Source organism: Neopsephotus bourkii, unplaced genomic scaffold (assembly GCF_033783945.1).
Source record: "Neopsephotus bourkii isolate Nb327-2 ecotype Australia unplaced genomic scaffold, CSIRO-AGI_Nbou_v1 NB_359, whole genome shotgun sequence".
Lineage (NCBI taxonomy): Eukaryota > Metazoa > Chordata > Aves > Psittaciformes > Psittacidae > Neopsephotus > Neopsephotus bourkii.
Genome location: NW_026900865.1, coordinates 975,502 through 993,582, shown reverse-complemented (window position 1 = coordinate 993,582; position 18,081 = coordinate 975,502). Strand labels below are relative to the sequence as shown.

Genomic DNA, 18,081 nt, shown 5'->3' with positions numbered 1-18,081 from the left:
TAAAAGAACTTTAGGTCTTGCGCTTAAAATGAAAAATCTGTAATCACGACTTACTAGTCAAAAGTCTTGGCATTATTTTTTGGTTGGTTGGGGTTTTTGGGGGGGGAGGTGTTTTTAATTTCCCGTTTTTTATTATTGGTCTGAAATTTATGGTGCTCTGCATTCAGAACCTCCAGTACTGGAGGAGGATAGCAAAATGTTAGTCAAGTTCTTGCTGATATGATCAGTATTTTCATTTGCTGTAGTTATAATAAAAGCTGTTGGCTACAGAATTTAGCCAACATTTAAAAAATAAAAACAAACCCAAAACTAAAACCCCACAAGTTTGTTTTTTTCACCTGGTAATAGATACAGGGATGAGGTGCTCTGTGATACTCATCAAACGCCTGTAACAATTCTATTGAATCTTCTCTGATATTCAGTGAACCTCTTCCTTGTAACAGGTATATGGCTATGTCCTGCCCCATTACTTGTTGCTACTAAATATTGTTTTGGACTTCTGACACTTTATTGTTGTCATAGGTATAAAAATGGTCTGCCTCTGATTCGGTTCTAGTTATTCAGAATAGCTTTTTGTCTGTTTGGAATATTTTGATTTTTTTTAAGTTCCCCAGAACAAACTTAAGCTAAAGTGAAAACGAAAACGTAACTTATTTTTAAATGCTTGTTTTAGCTGCGTGGTTCAGTCCAGTTTCTATCCATTCCAGAAAGCATGAATGGAATTGAGTACTCCATGCGTTTTAAACATTAAATCAGTGCTATAAAAGACTGAACTAGTAAATGCTTGGTAAGATCAAAATGGTATATTCGGAGTTTGAGACTTCAGCAGAGGTGAGATCAAGTCTACTTCTGTTTCAGGGACTACCAAGTCCCTACTAAGGTGAAATCGGTACTCTTAACTAATCCAATAACATGCTACTGCTGCAAAGGGAAAGTTCTGATTTTATTATTCTTGTTTGCTGCTCCTGGCTCTTACTCTTGGATTTTTTGCTGAACCAATTCAGCTTGCTAACCCGTCCCCAGAAAAAAGACTTTCAAGGATGTTGAGCTATTAGAGAAGAGTAATGTCACAGCTAAGCCTTCCTGCCCCTTTAAAATAGGAGATTGGACAACCTGTTTAGCTTCCTCTGCCTAGTTCAGTGATCTTAATTACTGTTTCCAGTGTGAACCAAATGCATAGAGTGCACGCAGGAAACAAAGCCGGATAATAGTTCCAGAGACTGAGAGCTCCAAGTCATCCATGCTGTGTATCTGGAATGGCATCTTTGTGGTGTTTGGATGTGATCCATCTGTTTTAATTTGGACTGTTAATTCTTCTAAATCTCTGAAGAAAATAATTCAAATGGGATTTAAAATATTTGTAAACATTTAACACTTGCTTTAAGGTCTCCTTTACTGTAGGATTTTAACTGTTGCTTCTTACGACTTGTCTGTTCCGTGCTTACAGTTTTGTTTTTACCTTAGGCAATCATGTTGGCTGTTATGAAGAAGTTGACATATGATGAAGAGTATAACTTTGAAAATGAGGTATTATGTTATATGAATAAACAGACAATTGCGACTTAATTTATATGTAGTAAAACTTGCCCATGCTTTTAAAGTCCATATTTTTCATTGACTAAGGATTTGAAGGTAGGAAGCAAAGGTCTGTAGGCTGAATCTTTTTCTGATGTGGAAAGCTTTCTTTTGATCTCTGGGCATGTCTGCATAGGACAAAACAACATAGTAAAGGGATATCCCAGCCATTTCAGTGAACAGAATATTTCTGGTTGCCTTTGTGCATAACTATTCCTAGGCGAATATGGCTGCGCTGTTAGCTAAACATCGCTGTTGAGCTGACTTGTTCAGCGTGGGTTTATGAGTTTCTTCTGCACATCACTTCTGTCTTGCAGAAAGATTTGAGAATCACTGTGTAATGAAACTTGGTAAAGAGGTGCTGCTTCATCTGCTTCAGGTGGTCATACCTCTGCAAAAATAAGCTAAAGGAGGTGTAAGGTCTTTGACTTCACTTTCCTCCCATGTTTTTGTATCTGTCAGCTGGCAGTAATGATTATGTGTGACTTACACTTATGCTGCAGGCTGTTTGGAGACATATGGACTTAAGAAGGTTAACTTAAACTTTATGCAGGCCATCATAAATGTCTGTCAATTTTAAAACTAAGGTAGGTGCTGAGAAAGAACATATTTGAGGAGTGAGTCAATTTTCAAGAATTGGGTCAATAAGGCTTTTTCCCAGGGGCATTTTCTTTCTTTTAATTTTGGCTAGTCATCAGCTTGGAAAGCCTTTTTAATACTGTTTCTGGACTGAGCGCAGTGAATCTTAACCTATTACAATCAGCCAAAAAGGGAGCCTGCTGTTGTGTTGCAAGAGCACAGGGAGCAATATTGAATCCTTTGAGCATGGTATACTGTTCTTGTATGTACATGTTCTTGGTTTACGTGAACTTGTCTAAAACGGTTGTGGATTAATTTAAACATGAAATGTGGACTTTGCTGATGTGAATGTTTTGTAGGGTGAAGATGAAGCGATGTTTGTGGAATACAGAAAACAGCTGAAATTGTTGCTGGACAGACTTGCTCAGGTCTCACCAGAGTTACTGTTGGCATCTGTCCGCAGAGTTTTTAATACTACACTTCAGTAAGTTGGGGTTTTTAACTTGTTTACAAAACGCCCTCAGCTTTTTTGCCTCTGTAACTGTCAAGAGTTTGTAACGAATGTAAGCATGATGTAGTAAGGTGAAGCTAATTGACGTACGGAGCTTGTTACAACTTCATGGTACATATAACTTTGTATAATCTTTTACTCAGCTGCTTAGAAAAAGCTTTATTTTTATAACCATAAATAGCAGCTTTTTTTTTTTTCCTAGAGATGTCCTTGATCTTTATCACTTACCTGCATAGCAACAGCTATTTGCACAAGTGTTCACTTTACACCTCAAGGAAATGCCTATGAGATGTGGCAAATAATTTTATGTATTACCAGTATGAGCAAACCAAGCTACTACAGACTAATACGATCTTCATATTCTTACTGTAGGAATTGGCAGACTACACGATTTATGGAAGTAGAAGTAGCAATAAGGCTGCTGTATATGTTGGCTGAGGCTCTTCCTGTATCTCATGGTGCTCACTTCTCTGGTGATGTTACAAAAGCTACGGCTTTACAAGACATGATGAGAACGGTAAGCATGTGTGTTATGGGAGCAGTTTAAAAATGCTAATAAAGACTGGAATATTCCAGTTCATATGGCTCATCTTAATTAGTAGCACATTGCTTACACTGTAGTTTGGTATTACGAATGGCTAAAGTACTAACTTGCTGATGCTTTACTTTGTAGCTGGTGACTTCTGGTGTTAGTGCCTATCAGCATACATCAGTGACCCTGGAATTCTTTGAAACAGTGGTTAGATATGAAAAATTCTTTGCTGTTGAACCTCAACACATTCCAACTGTTCTAGTAAGTTTCATCTAATGTACATTTTCAACTAGATAAGGATAGATAAGTTCTTTAGACTTAAAAAAATCTTATTTTCTGAATAATTTTTTTCACTAAGGAGGCCAGGTTCCTTAATTGTTGGATTATCAGCTTTTCCGTCCCTCATTTAGTGATTCTAAGACTTGAGACGCTTCTTTGATTGCAGATGGCATTTTTAGATCACCGCGGTCTTCGTCATACCAGTCCCAAAGTACGAAGTCGAACAGCTTACCTCTTTTCCAGATTTGTGAAGTCTCTTAAGTAAGTAAAGCTGTTACAAATGTGTCCAAATGGCACCGAATTTACCATACATAGCCCCTCTGTACATCACAGTCATCGCTGAAACAGGTTGGGCTTCACATGGACTGCAATGAAGTGATATATCAAAACAGTGCTTTAGCAAAGTTGTCCTGTTGTGTAGTACTAAGGTAGCAGTGGAAAAAATTGTCATAGAACAACAAAGAACTAGAATACATATGCTTAGCTTATTTTGATTGGATGTTAAAGCTGATCAACAATGAAAATGTCTGTCCTGCTTTTCCTCAGCGAGCAGAGCTGAGAGTGAGTGGATCTGGAGACTCCCAAGAGGAGCTTTTCCCTGACAATTCCTGAATATTTATAAAGAATGTATACTGGTGAAGTTTACTTAGTGTATTAGAGCCCTTCAAACAGTCCTGCCCTGTTGGTGTTATTTCACATGGCTGTGAGATAATGTTCATGTAATGTTGAGGCAGGAGGATCTCCAAGATGGTTCAGATATCAGGAGGATCCTAGTTTTCAACTTCTAATGAAAACATTTTACTCAGATGAGCGAAGTTATTTATGCATGTTAAAAAAAAATGGGTGAAAGAAAGAAAGAAATGTTCATTTCCCCACCATGCCTTGGCTCTACCTGGCCTACCATGAGCAGCACATCCATCAACCAGATTTTTCTACAGCAGTGCTTGTTGATATTTAAAGGGGAGTTCTGTACTGAGAAGGTAGTTTAGTCTCTAGCTTTACACTTAAATAAAATACCAGGAAACCTGTAAAAAATGCACATGCTTCTGAATAGTGTTATGTACTTGTGTTTTACTTCAGTAAGCAAATGAATCCCTTTATTGAAGATGTTCTGAATAGAATACAAGACCTGCTGGAACTTTCTCCTCCTGTGAGTATTTAGAGCAGGTTTTTGCAATAAATAAGGCTTGCACTTACTTGTTGCTGTGCCTGAATACTTACTGAATTGTAAGCTTAGCATACAAATACTTAAGCACAAATAACTGTCCTGCTTTTCTGGTGTGAGATCACTGTGTGCTTACATTTGTACCTAATTTTAATAACCTTACGTGGGTTTCTGGGCGCATGGGCTAGAGATGGGTATATATAGCAGTCTGTTTGAACTGTATAAATATAGTTGTTCCTTCAGCTATGTTTTTACCTGTGCTTGATACTTAAGTAGGAAAAAGAATAAAGCTATTGTAAATGTACTATAGAGGTTACTTAGGCATGATGAAAGAAATAGTATCTTTAAACTTTGAGAAGCTTTATAAAGTTCATTTAGTGAATTATGCCTGTTCTATTCCATTTTAGGAAAATGGTTACCAGGCTCTGTTAAGCAGTGATGATCAACTTTTCATTTATGAAACAGCTGGAGTATTAATAGTTAACAGCGAATACTCTGCAGAAAGAAAACAGGTTCTAATGAGGAATTTGTTGACGCCACTGATGGAGAAGTTCAAAGTACTGTTAGAAAAACTGATGATGGCACAAGATGAGGATAGACAGATGGCACTGGCTGACTGCCTCAATCATGCTGTTGGGTTTGCTAGGTAGGTGCAGCACAGAGTGACTCTGTGTGTGTGTGTGTGTGTGTGTGCGTGTGTGTTTCTGGTTTGAGTAAAAAGGAAATACAAAGGATTTATTGAGAGGATGGGGTGAGTTTCTACCTGGGCTTTCTTGACTCAGAAAACAATCAGTGGTTTTAGAATTTGTTACGGTAGACCAGAAAATGAGTTAAGTCCCCTTAAAAAAGGCTGCTGTGCATGCAGATACAGAGAACATTGCGCAGATTCATAATGAACCCGCATCTATTCTCTTCCCCAATTAATTGTATGGAGCTATTCTAATAATATGTTGTTTGTAAATTGTTAGTACTTAATTCTCTAAAAAACTGCCACAAATGTGGTGACTTCATATCAAGTAACTTGTGTTTATTACTACCATATTTTTTTTTTACTCCCATTTCATGAACTGTAATATTCTAGTTTAGGGCATGTGTTTTAAAGCATTTGTTGTTTTCTGTGTTAGTGCTTTTTCATTGTATTGGAACATGTGCTTATATAAAACTTGGTGTATTGCTTTTTCAGCCGAACCAGCAAGGCTTTTAGCAATAAGCAAACTGTAAAACAATGTGGCTGCTCAGAGGTTTATCTGGACTGCTTACAAACATTTTTGCCAGCTCTCAGTTGCCCATTACAAAAGGAAGTTCTGAGAAGTGGTGTCCGCACTTTCCTTCACCGCATGATTATTTGCTTAGAGGAAGAAGTTCTTCCATTCATTCCTTCTGCCTCTGAACACATGCTTAAAGATTGTGAAGCAAAAGATCTTCAAGAATTCATTCCTCTTATAAACCAAATAACAGCAAAGTTTAAGGTATGATACTGCATTAAGCTTTTCAGGGTCAATGAGCTGCCGATCTCTCCTCTTTTTTTCTGGTTCCAGTAAAACTAGCTATGTTTTAGAAACTTACCTTACAAATTAGTAAGTTATTTCTAAGGCTGCAGATAACAAAGTAGATATTTTAAAATTGTCTGTGTAAGGTGAGGAAGGTTTTAAAAAACAAAAAGAGTAAGACTGGACAAATACCATGTTTAGGTGTAATGTTTAACTTTGATACTGTACCATTCTTATTACAACATATTAATGTGAAGATCCTAGCTTCATTAGTCTCACCTTGGTTAACGCTTTCAGGGCACAGCAAAGTGAAGATTAAGGATAGAACCTTGCTTAAGCATTAAGAAATGACATGAGATGCCTCTTTCTGTGACTTGGGTGTGGTTGAGTAACACTCAGTTTTTCAGTTCATAGATATTCAACTAATTTAGTGCTTTTACATATATTTCTCACTGCAAGTAAAACATAAATGACATGTTTATTCTGTAATGCCAGTAATAGTTCAGCTCAGGATTATTTTTTTTCTGAAAGCAGTCTTTATAGACAAGTGCTACAAAACATGGCCTGCTGCCAGTTGTAACATCTTGGAGATGCATTTTCTGTAACTACAGTGATTTTGCAACAGTCTCCCTTGAGATTCAGGGCATTTGAATGAGTGTGTATCTGAACAGAAGGATGAGAGAGGTGCAGAAAAAGCTGCTGTTCCAATTCAGAATGAGACTAGATAGGACTAGATATTTTTGCACAAAAGACTTGAAATAAGTGGTGTGTAAGTCAAGATGCAGTAGTTCATGGTGACCTGATGTGACTCAGCTGGTTATGAGTAGTGAAGGTGTGAACTAACTAGAAAGGTGAATCAAAGCTGAGAACTTAACAAGCCCTTAATATTTAATTTTGAAATGTTTGATTTCTGTAACTGTTGGAGTTTATACTCTGTTCTTACCTCCACAGACACAGGTTTCACCTTTTCTGCAACAGATGTTTATGCCATTGCTTCATGCTATTTTTGAGGTGTTGCTCCTTCCAGCAGAAGAAAATGACCAGTCTGCAACTTTAGAAAAACAAATGTTACGAAGGAGTTACTTTGCTTTTCTGCAGACAGTAACTGGCAGTGGAATGAGTGAAGTCATAGCTAATCAAGGTAAGCAGTTCAGTTTCTTGAAGCGTAGAATAGATAGGGTAAGCATTAGATGGTTATTCTTGTCTAAGTTTTGTCTGCTAAAATCATTAGCCTAGTTTCTGTCAAGTACTGTTAACTATGTCAAGGTAGAATGGACTAATGTAAATAGAGCATTTGACTCGCCTATTTCTTAACTGTTGTGGAAGGATTTGGGTTTGTAAAATCCAACCATAATAGGCATATTCTGAGATTTTTTTTCTCAGCTTATATATGATCACTGTATCAGTAAGGACAAGAACAGTGTATTCATCCTCATGCATCATTGTATTTGGTGAATCGGAGATCATGCAATACGTAAGTGTATAGGAATGTTCAGATTTTTGGGTAAGGCCACTCACAGCTGCCAGTATTCATTGTGTTCGTGTTCTGAAGGACAGTCGGTAACTTCTTTAACTTTTGTAAGTGATTTTTTTATTACTGATCTTGTTATTTGTGGTTGATGGCATCATGTGGCTTCTTACATGCGTAGTTACCAGACTTTCCTTGCCCTTTGTGGCCAAGAGCAAATTAGTACTTTTAATAGCAGGAACTTGAAGTTGAATGTCCAGTTTCTTGATTCTTTAAATAATTCTGTTTGTATTCCATCAAAATGGCTAGGGACTTAAGCTTTAAAGTGACTCATATGATAGGTGGAGCTCAGAATTCCTTCCCTCCTACTAAAATAATGGTGATATCTGAGGGAAAGGAGAAGGTGGCATTAAGAAATAGTGAGAGCTTTCTTGAAAGAGGTTCTTGGTAGCTGGGCAATTTTTAAGGGACTCAATCAGAAATTAAGCATAGATGCAGCACAGAAATTATAAATGATAAAATATCATTCCATATATTGGAAGATAAGCAAACTATTTCAGTGCTGCTGAGTTTTAATTAACACCCCCAGGTTTGGGTAGAGAGGAAAAAATTTGCATTTGTAACCAGGTCAAAGTACCCCCTCAACTTTGTATGTATTAAAGGCCAGAAGAGCAATGGAATCTCCAAACTTAAAAAGGAACAAATAAACAAAAGCATAACCTAAAGAAGAGTTGTCTTGCATCATAGGGGAAACTTTCCAAAAATATTTGAGATATGTGCAAAAAAGAGTATTTTGAAGTTGAAGCATGTCTTCCAGGTCAGTGCTTATACAAAATAGTATAAGATTACAGAAACTTTTTGGGCTGCAAGTTGAAATGACGAGCCTATTTTAATGTGTTTAAGGTGCAGAGAATGTGGAGCGTGTGTTGTTTACTGTGATTCAAGGAGCAGTGGATTACCCAGATCCTATTGCACAGAAGACTTGTTTTATTATTCTTTCCAAGTTGGTGGAGCTTTGGGGTAAGACTGTCTTTCCGTAACTCCTTTGCAGCTGCTGCTAACCACGAAGCAGTAATAGAACAGGGAATGTTATTTTTCTTTTCAGGAGGTAAAGATGGACCAGTAGGTTTTGCAGACTTTGTCTACAAGCATATTGTTCCTGCATGTTTCTTAGCACCTTTGAAGCAAACGTTTGACTTGGCAGATGCCCAGACAGTATTGGTGTGTATTATGGAGGTTTTTTACTTTCATTCTTGTGGGGCAGATTCAAGCAAAGAAACCTGTAATGGCCATGCAGTACTGAAGATCATTGTCTCACAAATTAAGTCCCTCATATTTCTTATTGAGGTACCTGGATGATTAGTTATTGAGTATTGTGGTACTTCATTAAGTAGTTCACCTGTGCCCAAAATCAAGGTAGAGAATCGTACATCTGAGTATTTAACATCGAGCTGTATTACTTACTAACACTCAGTGAAAGTGAATGCACAGGTCACACAGGTTCTTCAGCTCATTTTGGGTTCAGCTGTGAGAATCTTTCTGTTTTGAGTGGAACAAAAATTGGAAGGTTGAGCTAGCATTGTGTGAGCAGACAGTGAGGGAGTAATGGCATGAACTAGACCTTGTGTTGGGCCTCATTAGCTTCTTTGGCTTTAAATACTTTATCAGTAGACTAATTGAACAGTCTAATGTTATGTATTACATTGCAGGCTTTATCAGAATGTGCAGTGACGTTAAAAACAATTCATCTCAAAAGGGTAAGCTTCATAATACTTTGCAGGGATTAACTCTTGCAGGGTTTTTTTCTAGTGCTTTTATGGATTTTTCAAACTAAGATACCCACTAGGGTGAATTACTATTCTACTCTTACATAAATTAATAGGATGACCACTACCATCCTGTGTAGCAGTATGGTAGTTCTACCTCTTGCTGAACTAATATTGGCACTTCATTAAGGAGAAGAATCTGCTCTCTTGCTTGTTAGTGTGTTTAACTGATCAAGTAGCATCTTTCACTTTTCAATGTAGGTCTTTGACATAAAATAATAATTACAGATGTACCGTAGTGTACTTCTGTGAAAACTAAAGGTGTCTTTTGATGTGTAGAAGACTAGATTGAGAAACATGGAAAAACATGGATTTTTGCCTTGTCTAAGGACTAGAACTTCATAGTATATTTCTATGTTTAATGGGAAATTCAAGTTTCTACATTTGTATTACTGTTTCCTGCTACAACTTTAAGTTGCTGATAACTTTTCTATCAAATGCAAATAAAAGTCACAACTACACAACAAATGTAAGAAGTTATAAACTAGCAGAGAAGAGATTGTGTTTTAATTAAGGAGAGCTTCTGAGTTTGTTCCTTTTTCCCTGAAAGCAATGAGGACTTAAATCTGTAGGAAATCAGGCTTTTGATAAGTGTGTGCATGTATATATATATATATATATCTATCTCTCAAAATAACATCGTATTACAAATACTGCTTCTTTTGGCAGTGCAGATACAAATAGAGGAAAATTATCTTTTCTTGTGTAAACTGTATACTATGTTATAGTTCTAGGGTGACTTGTGTGAATTAATAAAGTTGATTCACTTTCCCCTGGTATTGGGGTATGTACTGAGTCATGTTAGCAAACTACTAGTGTACCCTAATTCCTCTTGTGATGAGAGGTATCTGGTGAATGCAGATAAAGAAAACAAAAAGTGATGTGCTGCTTCTCTTAAAGGTTTGGAAGTTCCATGTTATTACTGGTTAGTCCACTGTAGATTACACAGTTGTTACAAGAAAAGAAACGTGGTATTTCTGGTATTTGGCTACTAAATTTTGCAATGGGAGTACTACGGTAATGCAGTTGGCAGATACTAATTGCCAATTATTTTTCCTTTCCTGTGTCAGTGACATTAGGGCTGCCTTCTTAGTTAACTGACTTTTACAGTTGACATGTGATAGGACAAGGGGTAACGGGTTAAAACTTAAACAGGGGAAGTTTAGATTGAATATAAGGAGGAAGTTCTTTCCTGTGAGGGTGGTGAGGTATTTGATATGCAGAGCTTCTCTGTAAAACTGTCATTTAGACACCCTGTTTGGAAACTCTTCTCTGTACTGTACAGTACAGGTCTATGATTTTCCACTTCTGTACAAAAATATACCTGAGAAAATTGTGTACTGCTTTTCTTTAGGGCCCCGAGTGCATTCAATATCTTCAGCAAGAGTATTTGCCTTCTTTGCAAGTAGCTCCTGAGATAATTCAGGTAGGCATTCTTAAAATAATACCTGGAAAACTCTTTTTTAACAATGATAAATATTAAATGGGAGCAAAATGAATACTGCCAAAGTTAACCTGCTACCATCCCGCAGCAAAACTTACTCTGATACTGCATATCAGAATAGGACTAATTTAGCATAAAGAGTAAAGTTAACTGCAAGAGTACCTTGGGGGAGGAGGGAAGGGGGAAATAGTCCAGTGCGTGTGACTTTCTAAGCCATCTTCCTGCTTTAATATAAATTTGAGGAAAAAGTATCAGAATACTTGAGTAATAGCTTAAAAGTAAAATGAAGAACACTGAATGTATAGACAGGCTGGTGATAAAGGGTGTATTCAACACTACAGAAATTTAAGCCAAAGCACTGGTTCTACTGTCAAAAATTATGTACAACGTTAAGTGTGTGAGGTTTGTGTGCTTGTTTTGGAGCAGTGTAAGGGTTCTCAAAAGTGAAACTTTATACCTGACCACTCTTTCACCATGAAGCATTGCTAGCCGTATGGTAAGCAATCGCCATGAAGGAACTGTTCGATGAACAGTGACAACTTAATTTTAATTTCAGCTAGTTTGGATAGGTTTGCTAGTTTGGATAATTGGGTTTGCTGCATCAAGGGACAATTACACTCATTTCTATACTTAAACTATAGAACTTTTAAGTGGCATTAAAGATATGTAAGGATCAAGTATCATCCTTGTTGGCATGCCAATTTTCTGATTCCACATTAGGATTTTTCCAAATGACAGCTGTTCTGCTGCAATCTAGAGTCACTTAGCATGTACATAATACTACTTAAGCTTCAGTGTTCATCTGAAGTGTTTATTTCAAAGCCACAAAAAGTTACTGGAAAAGTTAAAGGTTTAGAATCTTCTTGATTGCAGTCCTCGTAGGCAGTCCTGTTTCTGCCTATTCAGCTAAAAGTGAATATGATATCCTGTATTTGAAAATAGTTTTTTAACCCCACAAAGCCCTTGGCCTGTTACAGGCTTTTACAATTTTCTATCCATAACATGCTTTGTTATGGATAGAATTAGGGAATTATTAGGGAAAATACTAATACCAACTGCTTTATGTACAAGGTATTCTGTATGTTCCTAACATATTTCAGGTTGTTGTGTTGCTTCATTCAGTTATTTAATATTTATTCTCTGTTACAGGAATTTTGTCAAGCACTTCAGCAGCCTGATGCTAAAGTTTTTAAAAATTACTTAAAGGTAAAGATTTTTCTTTTCTTTAAATAGTTTTAAATTCCATTTGCATGTCATCGTACAATTGAGTCATGGGAGTGACCTGAAGTAAAACTAAAACATTGAAATACTGCATTTATTCACTAGCTTTAACTATAGGGAATCTCCAGGTATGAAAAGCAGTTAATTTGGAATGAAGGAGCCAAACACCACCACCACCAAACCTGTATCTGTAGAACTGTCACCTCAGCACCTTGTCAGCTTCTAAATAGCTTGATATTCCTGTGGCTTATGTTTAATAGTTGAAATAATTAAAAAGTGACGCTATAATAGTAAGAATGTGTCAGAATGCTTCATTTGAGGGCATAAGTGTAATTGAACAGAACAAGTTACATCCTCGAACCTAGTGTGTGTTAACCAGGATGTTAATGAAGAAAATGAGCTCAGTCAAACTAATTACCTTACACCTCAGCCATTCCATGTCATATTTCCTTTGTCTTTAAAATGTTGGGTTTTGATTCATTTTTAACAGGTATTCTTCCAGAGAGCGAAGCCATAAGGAAAGTACTGGAATTTCACGCAGCTGTTTCCATAACCCAGCATTCTGGTTCTTAATTTATAAAAACACTAACTCTTGTGCCATTCAGACTGGTTTTGGTTTAAGAAAAGTTGCTTTGTGCTCACATCAGTACATACGTTAGCCTTTTGCAAAAAAGAGAGAAATGTAAATCCCCCACCTGCGTCTCAAACATGAAGGTATGTGACAACATGGAAAAGTATCTGTATACCTACACAAACTTACTATGTATAGGATGGATTAAGCTTATGCTGTAACACACACAGCAATGAAATGACACTTATTTTTGAAATTAAATGTAAAAAAAACCTTCAGACCATAGGAATGGTTATTAAAATGTGTACATTTTTGATACAGAGTAAAATGTTTTCATAAGACATAAAATTCATTTGTTCATGTATGGTGACATGAAAATAAAACAATCAAAGTCATTCTTGTAGATAGCAATTTCATTGAAGTTGTCTTAATGATAAAATATATATATACCTCCTATAAAACAGATTGGTTTAATAAATGATTTCTTTAAAAGTAGCATCTGGTGTTATCTTTTTTTAATTAAAAAATAAAATTTTTATCCCATGAAACTTAAGTCTCTTTCAATCATTCTGGTTGAATCTTTGGAAGCTACAGCATCCTTAAACCTTCTGGCTGCTACATTTGCATAAAACCTGGCAAGTTTTTTTGATGCTTGGCTAATAAATTGTATTGCAGTCTTGCATGTGGAAGATGCTGACAGAAATAACGAATTGCATTCACTGCATTACTTCAGTAGGATCAATGGTCTGTGTAGATATTTTAGTAGAGCGTTGCTCAGTTTGCTTTAATTCCATGATGTTACAGTTTTTGTAGCTATTTCATAGGGGCAGAAAAAGCTAGGAATCTTCCCATGCATGGGATTTAATCCTTAAGAACTCATCTCCAGAGTAAAAAGCTGACAGATGCTTAGCAAAATCAGATGAGCATTCATCTAGATTGTGTGGTGCTAGGTTCTTCACCCAGCTTAAATGGAAAATAAATGGAAGGTGGGTCAGAAACAGCAGCCAGGAGCAGAGTGTGGTGATGCTTTGGAGGTGCTCACTGCCATTCCCTCCCTTTTCACTGAGGGAAGAAAGTAGAGAGTGTTTACCTTTACTACTCTTCAATAGGACAGTATCACTTATGTAAAATTTTTATTCCTGATTTTTGTGCATTTAATCAAATGTTTCTTGTTACTTGATTTGTTTTATCGCAGCTGAAATGCTTAATAGTGCTTTTTGTACTCCCTAATCTCATAATCCCCTTTCCCTGTCTTTGGTGCCACACCAATGCTAGATGTGCCCTGGGTCTGATACCCATTTCATTTTCTCCTGTAGCACTAGAAGCCTTCCATCTCTGCTCTGATGCTTTGCACATGCTGCTGTGTTCCTGCCCCTCCCCAGCTAAGAGGGCTGCACCCCTGACTACTGCTGCTGTCGCAGGGTGTTTGCTGTCAGTCTGCTTTCTGGCTTGTTTATCTTCCCCTGCAGTTATAGCAACTTCACCAACAGAGGGAAGAGCTATCCCTACGCAGATTATGAAGCAAAGGTATTCTGGTTTTAAATTAGAGTGTCACTGTAATGGAGTCACTCTCAGTTTTCATATATGATTTAGACTTTTGCCTTTGGAAGTAAGGGTAGTACTACTGCTTAGTACTGCATAAAAGCAGGGAAAAAACCTACACTTACTAATTCTGTTAGTACAATTGATTGTGGTGTTTGTCTCATAGAACATGATTTTTTAGCTATAGTTAAATTACACCCTAATGAGAAAAGTTTTTGAAATGGCCACTGCCAAAATCAATGGCTCTCCCTCATTCTCACTATCCCTCTGTAGCTTCCTCCTGTGCCAAATCTCATCTAGCTCTGTAAGTAGCTATTCAGGAAGCTGAAGTGGCAGAAACACTTCCCCCTCAAAACATGTTGTCTGCTACAGTGGTATCAGGTGGGAATGGATTGAAAAGAGTGCAGGAGCAAGCTGTGAGTGGCAGCCATCAGCCTGGCTATCTTATAAACTTGTTCCCTGCCCTTACATCCATAAATGTAAGAGTATTCTGCAGGATGAATGGCTAGATAGCCTGGATGTTCAAAGAAACAAATTTGTTTCAGCCTGAAGAATTAAAAAACAATTCTTTGCTCTTTCCTATGCTTTGACCCTGCTGAATCCTATTATAACCCCATTTGGCAGGATCTGTTCCATTGTCCTGCAGGGCACCAACATGAGACTGAGTGGCCTGTAGTTCCTCAGATCTTCCTTTTTGCCCTTTTTTAAAATGGGGGTTATGTTGCCTTTTTCCAGTCAGTGGGAATTTCACCAGACTGTCATGACTTCCTAGATATAATGGATAATGGCTTAGCTGCTTCATCTACCAGTTCCCTCAGGACCTGTGAATGCATCTCATCAGGTCCCATAGACTTGTGCACCTTCAGGTTTTTTAGGTGGTCTCCTGCCACCTAATGAAGTGGGTGTTCTTCATTCTCCAAGTCCTTGCTGTTGCCTTCTGTGACTTAGATGATGTGGCTAGAGCACTTGCCAGTGAAGACAGGCAAAAAAGCCATTGCATACCTCAGCCTTACCCATATCCTGGATAACCAGGTCTCCCATTTCCTTCTGAAGAGGGCCCGAGTTGTCCCTAGTCTTCTTTTGTCACCAATGTACCTGTCAAAAACTACTTTCCCTTGTCATCTCTGGCCAGATCTGTCAGAGCTTCAGGTTCAGACTGCTGAATTCGTGAATATGAATGAGAATCCAAATACAAGAGAGGTCAGGAATACCAGTTGTTTTACTGATTTTTTGCTAATGCATTGAAAAGAAGTAGAAGGAAGCAAACAATCTCTAGAGTTAAACTAATGACTTTTTTACTTTTTGGTGTCAGTTTTTCCTATTGCTATATTGAACATACTGTTTTCCTGTGATTCATGCAGTGAAACATTTAAAGGCTTGAGACGATCCTCCTTGCATAAGGATCACTGATTATCTTACAGATATACCCTAACAAAAAGGACAATGTGAATCATGTGAACTATATGAATCATCTTCATTTATGCAAGACCTAGGAAAAGCACAGGGGGTGGTAACCGCAGTGAGAACAGTGGTGGCCAGGCCCAGGGGCAGGGTGCTATTTGGAGCTGAGATACTCTAGGTCTTAAGTGAAGTCCTGGGGAACCTTGTCTGAAGTCAGCACTGACCATCTCTTTGAAACAGAGACTCTGAAAGTCCCATCCAGCCTGAATGAGACTATGATTTAAAATGACCAGTTCCAAAAAGCATCAACATACACAGCTAACAGCTTGGTTTTATTCAAAGGTGGAAGCAAGTGTATGTCCAAGGTACAAAGGAAAGTTCACTGGCATTTTCCTGATGTTGAGAGGGCTTTTGCTAAAATGTGTATGGAAGAGCTGATGAACGTTTCTGAAGACAAAGCTGCCTCATGGGTATCTACCTAATGAAAAAAAAAAAAGGCTTGAAAACCTAAGTACAGAGGAGAGGGTGGCAGAAATTAACCATATAACTGCTGAGGAGCACGGCAGTGTTTTGAAAGATGCAAGGACAGAACACAGATATGGTGGGGAGCTATTTCCTCTGTAGTGAAGAATCATCATGAAATTAAGCTCTAATGCCAAAAAATGGGGAATATGAATTAAGCAATTACAATAACAGCATACAATGTATCTAAGTTAGTTTATCAGTTTCACTAAGCAGAATTTGGAACAAGCTTAGTGCCCTCTAACAAGGGAACCAGTGGAAGTTTGGACTTGTGATAAAGCCTAGGAAACATGATAATAGCAATAAACAATGCCTATAAAAAAAAAAAAAGGTTGTTATCTTTTATGCATCAGTTTATCAGGAGAATAGGCTTCTAAGACTTGGGAAGATGATAATTCCAAACAGGAAGTACAGAGGATCAAAAATACAGGCTGGGTGGAGAATGGATTCAGAGAAGCCCTGAGAAGAAGGACTTGGGGCTGCTGTTTGTTGAGAAACTGAACATGAGCCTGCTTCAGTGTGTGTTTGCAGCCCAGAAAGCCAACCGTATCCTGGGCTGCATCAAAAGGAGCATGACCAGCAGGTCGAAGGAGGTGATCCTGCCCCTCTACTCTGCATTCATGAGACCCAACCTAAATACTGCATTCAGCTCAAGCAGGTCCAGAGGAGGCCGTGAAGATGATCAGAGGCTGGAGCACCTTTCCTATGAAGACAGGCTGAGAAATCTAGGCTTGTTCAGCCTGGAGAAGAGGAGGCTCTAGGGAGACCTTAGAGCAGCTTCCAGTACCTAAAGGGAGCCCACAAGAAATCTGGAGAGGGACTTCTTACAGGGTTATGAAGTGACAGGACAAGGGGGAATGGCTTTAAACTGGCAGAAGGGAGGTTTAGATTAGATATAAGGAAAAAAAGTCTTCATTATGAGTGTGCTGAGGCAAGAGAAGCTGTGGCTGCCCCATCCCTGGCAGTGTTCAACGCCAGGCTGGATGGAGCTTGGAGCAGCCTGGTTTAGTGGAAGGTGTCCCTGCCCGCAGCAGCAGGTTGGAACTGGATGACCTTTAAGGTAATCAAACCATTCCATGACTCTGAAAGACAGTATTGGGTGGAAAAAAAAATATATTTTGACTATTTTCCCACTATAATTCTGTTTAAATTACATTATGCATAAATCATAAAGGTTTTCTTTCCTTATACAAGCTATACAGACCATTTATTGGAACAGCAGCATTACTGGGCAGACGAAAATGAAAGGCAACAGATACACCGGCAAGTAACTCTGCTGTAAGACATTTAAGTAAAAAACAAATGGGAACAGGAACGTATGAAAAATGCTGAGACTTGTGAAGTTTAGAAAGGGTGAAACCGAGTAAAAATACACGGGGCGGGGAGGCATTTCTCCGGGATATCCTTTGGAAAAGCACCAGTGAGGCTCTGGGACATAAGTGTAACTTTTAATGGTCCCCGGGCAGAGGGAAGCGCGGCCGCTCCGCCTCAGGAGGGGGCGAGGGAACGGAAGCACTGCTCAAAGCGGTTACACAGCAAAAGCCCCATCACCGGAACGGGTGTGAGCTCGCTTTGAACAGCACAGGATCTAAAAGCCCCAGAGTGACCATGTGTCCTGGGTTCAGCAGTAGCAGTCATTTTTCTCTTTCTTGGTAGCTGGTGCAGTGCTGTGTTTTTTGACTTTCGGGCTGGGAACAAAGCTGATAAAAATGTTTTGGTTTGGCCAAGGACATTGTGAGCCTCATGCTCTGCCAGGGAGGAGGGAAGCCGGGATGAAGCAAAGACAGGACACCTGACCCAAACTGACCAAAGAGGTATTCCATACCACAGCACGTCATGCCTGGGATGTACCTGAGAGTTACCCAGAAGGGCTAGGTGGACTGCAGGGTTGGAGGGGGTATAGGTAGGTGCTTGGTCGGGCTGGGGGGGGGGGCCAGTGGTGTCCAGGGGTCGCC

General features: G+C 38.5%; 1 protein-coding gene across 2 annotated transcripts in view; it reads left to right on the top strand.

Annotated features, from left to right (window-relative positions):
* Nucleotides 1-13,156, top strand: part of XPOT (exportin for tRNA) — a 28,113-nt gene extending 14,957 nt beyond the window's left edge. The window contains exons 11-25 of one of the 2 annotated variants that reach the window (XM_061348509.1): nucleotides 1,465-1,527; nucleotides 2,514-2,638; nucleotides 3,038-3,182; nucleotides 3,339-3,458; nucleotides 3,643-3,737; nucleotides 4,557-4,626; nucleotides 5,049-5,287; nucleotides 5,825-6,110; nucleotides 7,083-7,272; nucleotides 8,503-8,619; nucleotides 8,705-8,820; nucleotides 9,309-9,356; nucleotides 10,780-10,851; nucleotides 12,019-12,075; nucleotides 12,581-13,156. In XM_061348509.1, the coding sequence (XP_061204493.1) occupies nucleotides 1,465-1,527; nucleotides 2,514-2,638; nucleotides 3,038-3,182; nucleotides 3,339-3,458; nucleotides 3,643-3,737; nucleotides 4,557-4,626; nucleotides 5,049-5,287; nucleotides 5,825-6,110; nucleotides 7,083-7,272; nucleotides 8,503-8,619; nucleotides 8,705-8,820; nucleotides 9,309-9,356; nucleotides 10,780-10,851; nucleotides 12,019-12,075; nucleotides 12,581-12,607 (1,770 nt within the window). In that variant the 3' untranslated portion in view covers nucleotides 12,608-13,156. Of the gene's footprint in view, nucleotides 1-1,464; nucleotides 1,528-2,513; nucleotides 2,639-3,037; nucleotides 3,183-3,338; nucleotides 3,459-3,642; nucleotides 3,738-4,556; nucleotides 4,627-5,048; nucleotides 5,288-5,824; nucleotides 6,111-7,082; nucleotides 7,273-8,346; nucleotides 8,412-8,502; nucleotides 8,620-8,704; nucleotides 8,821-9,308; nucleotides 9,357-10,779; nucleotides 10,852-12,018; nucleotides 12,076-12,580 lie in introns of those variants that run through there. The other variant, XM_061348510.1, reaches the window with a different exon arrangement.
* Nucleotides 13,157-18,081: the final 4,925 nt, after the last annotated feature.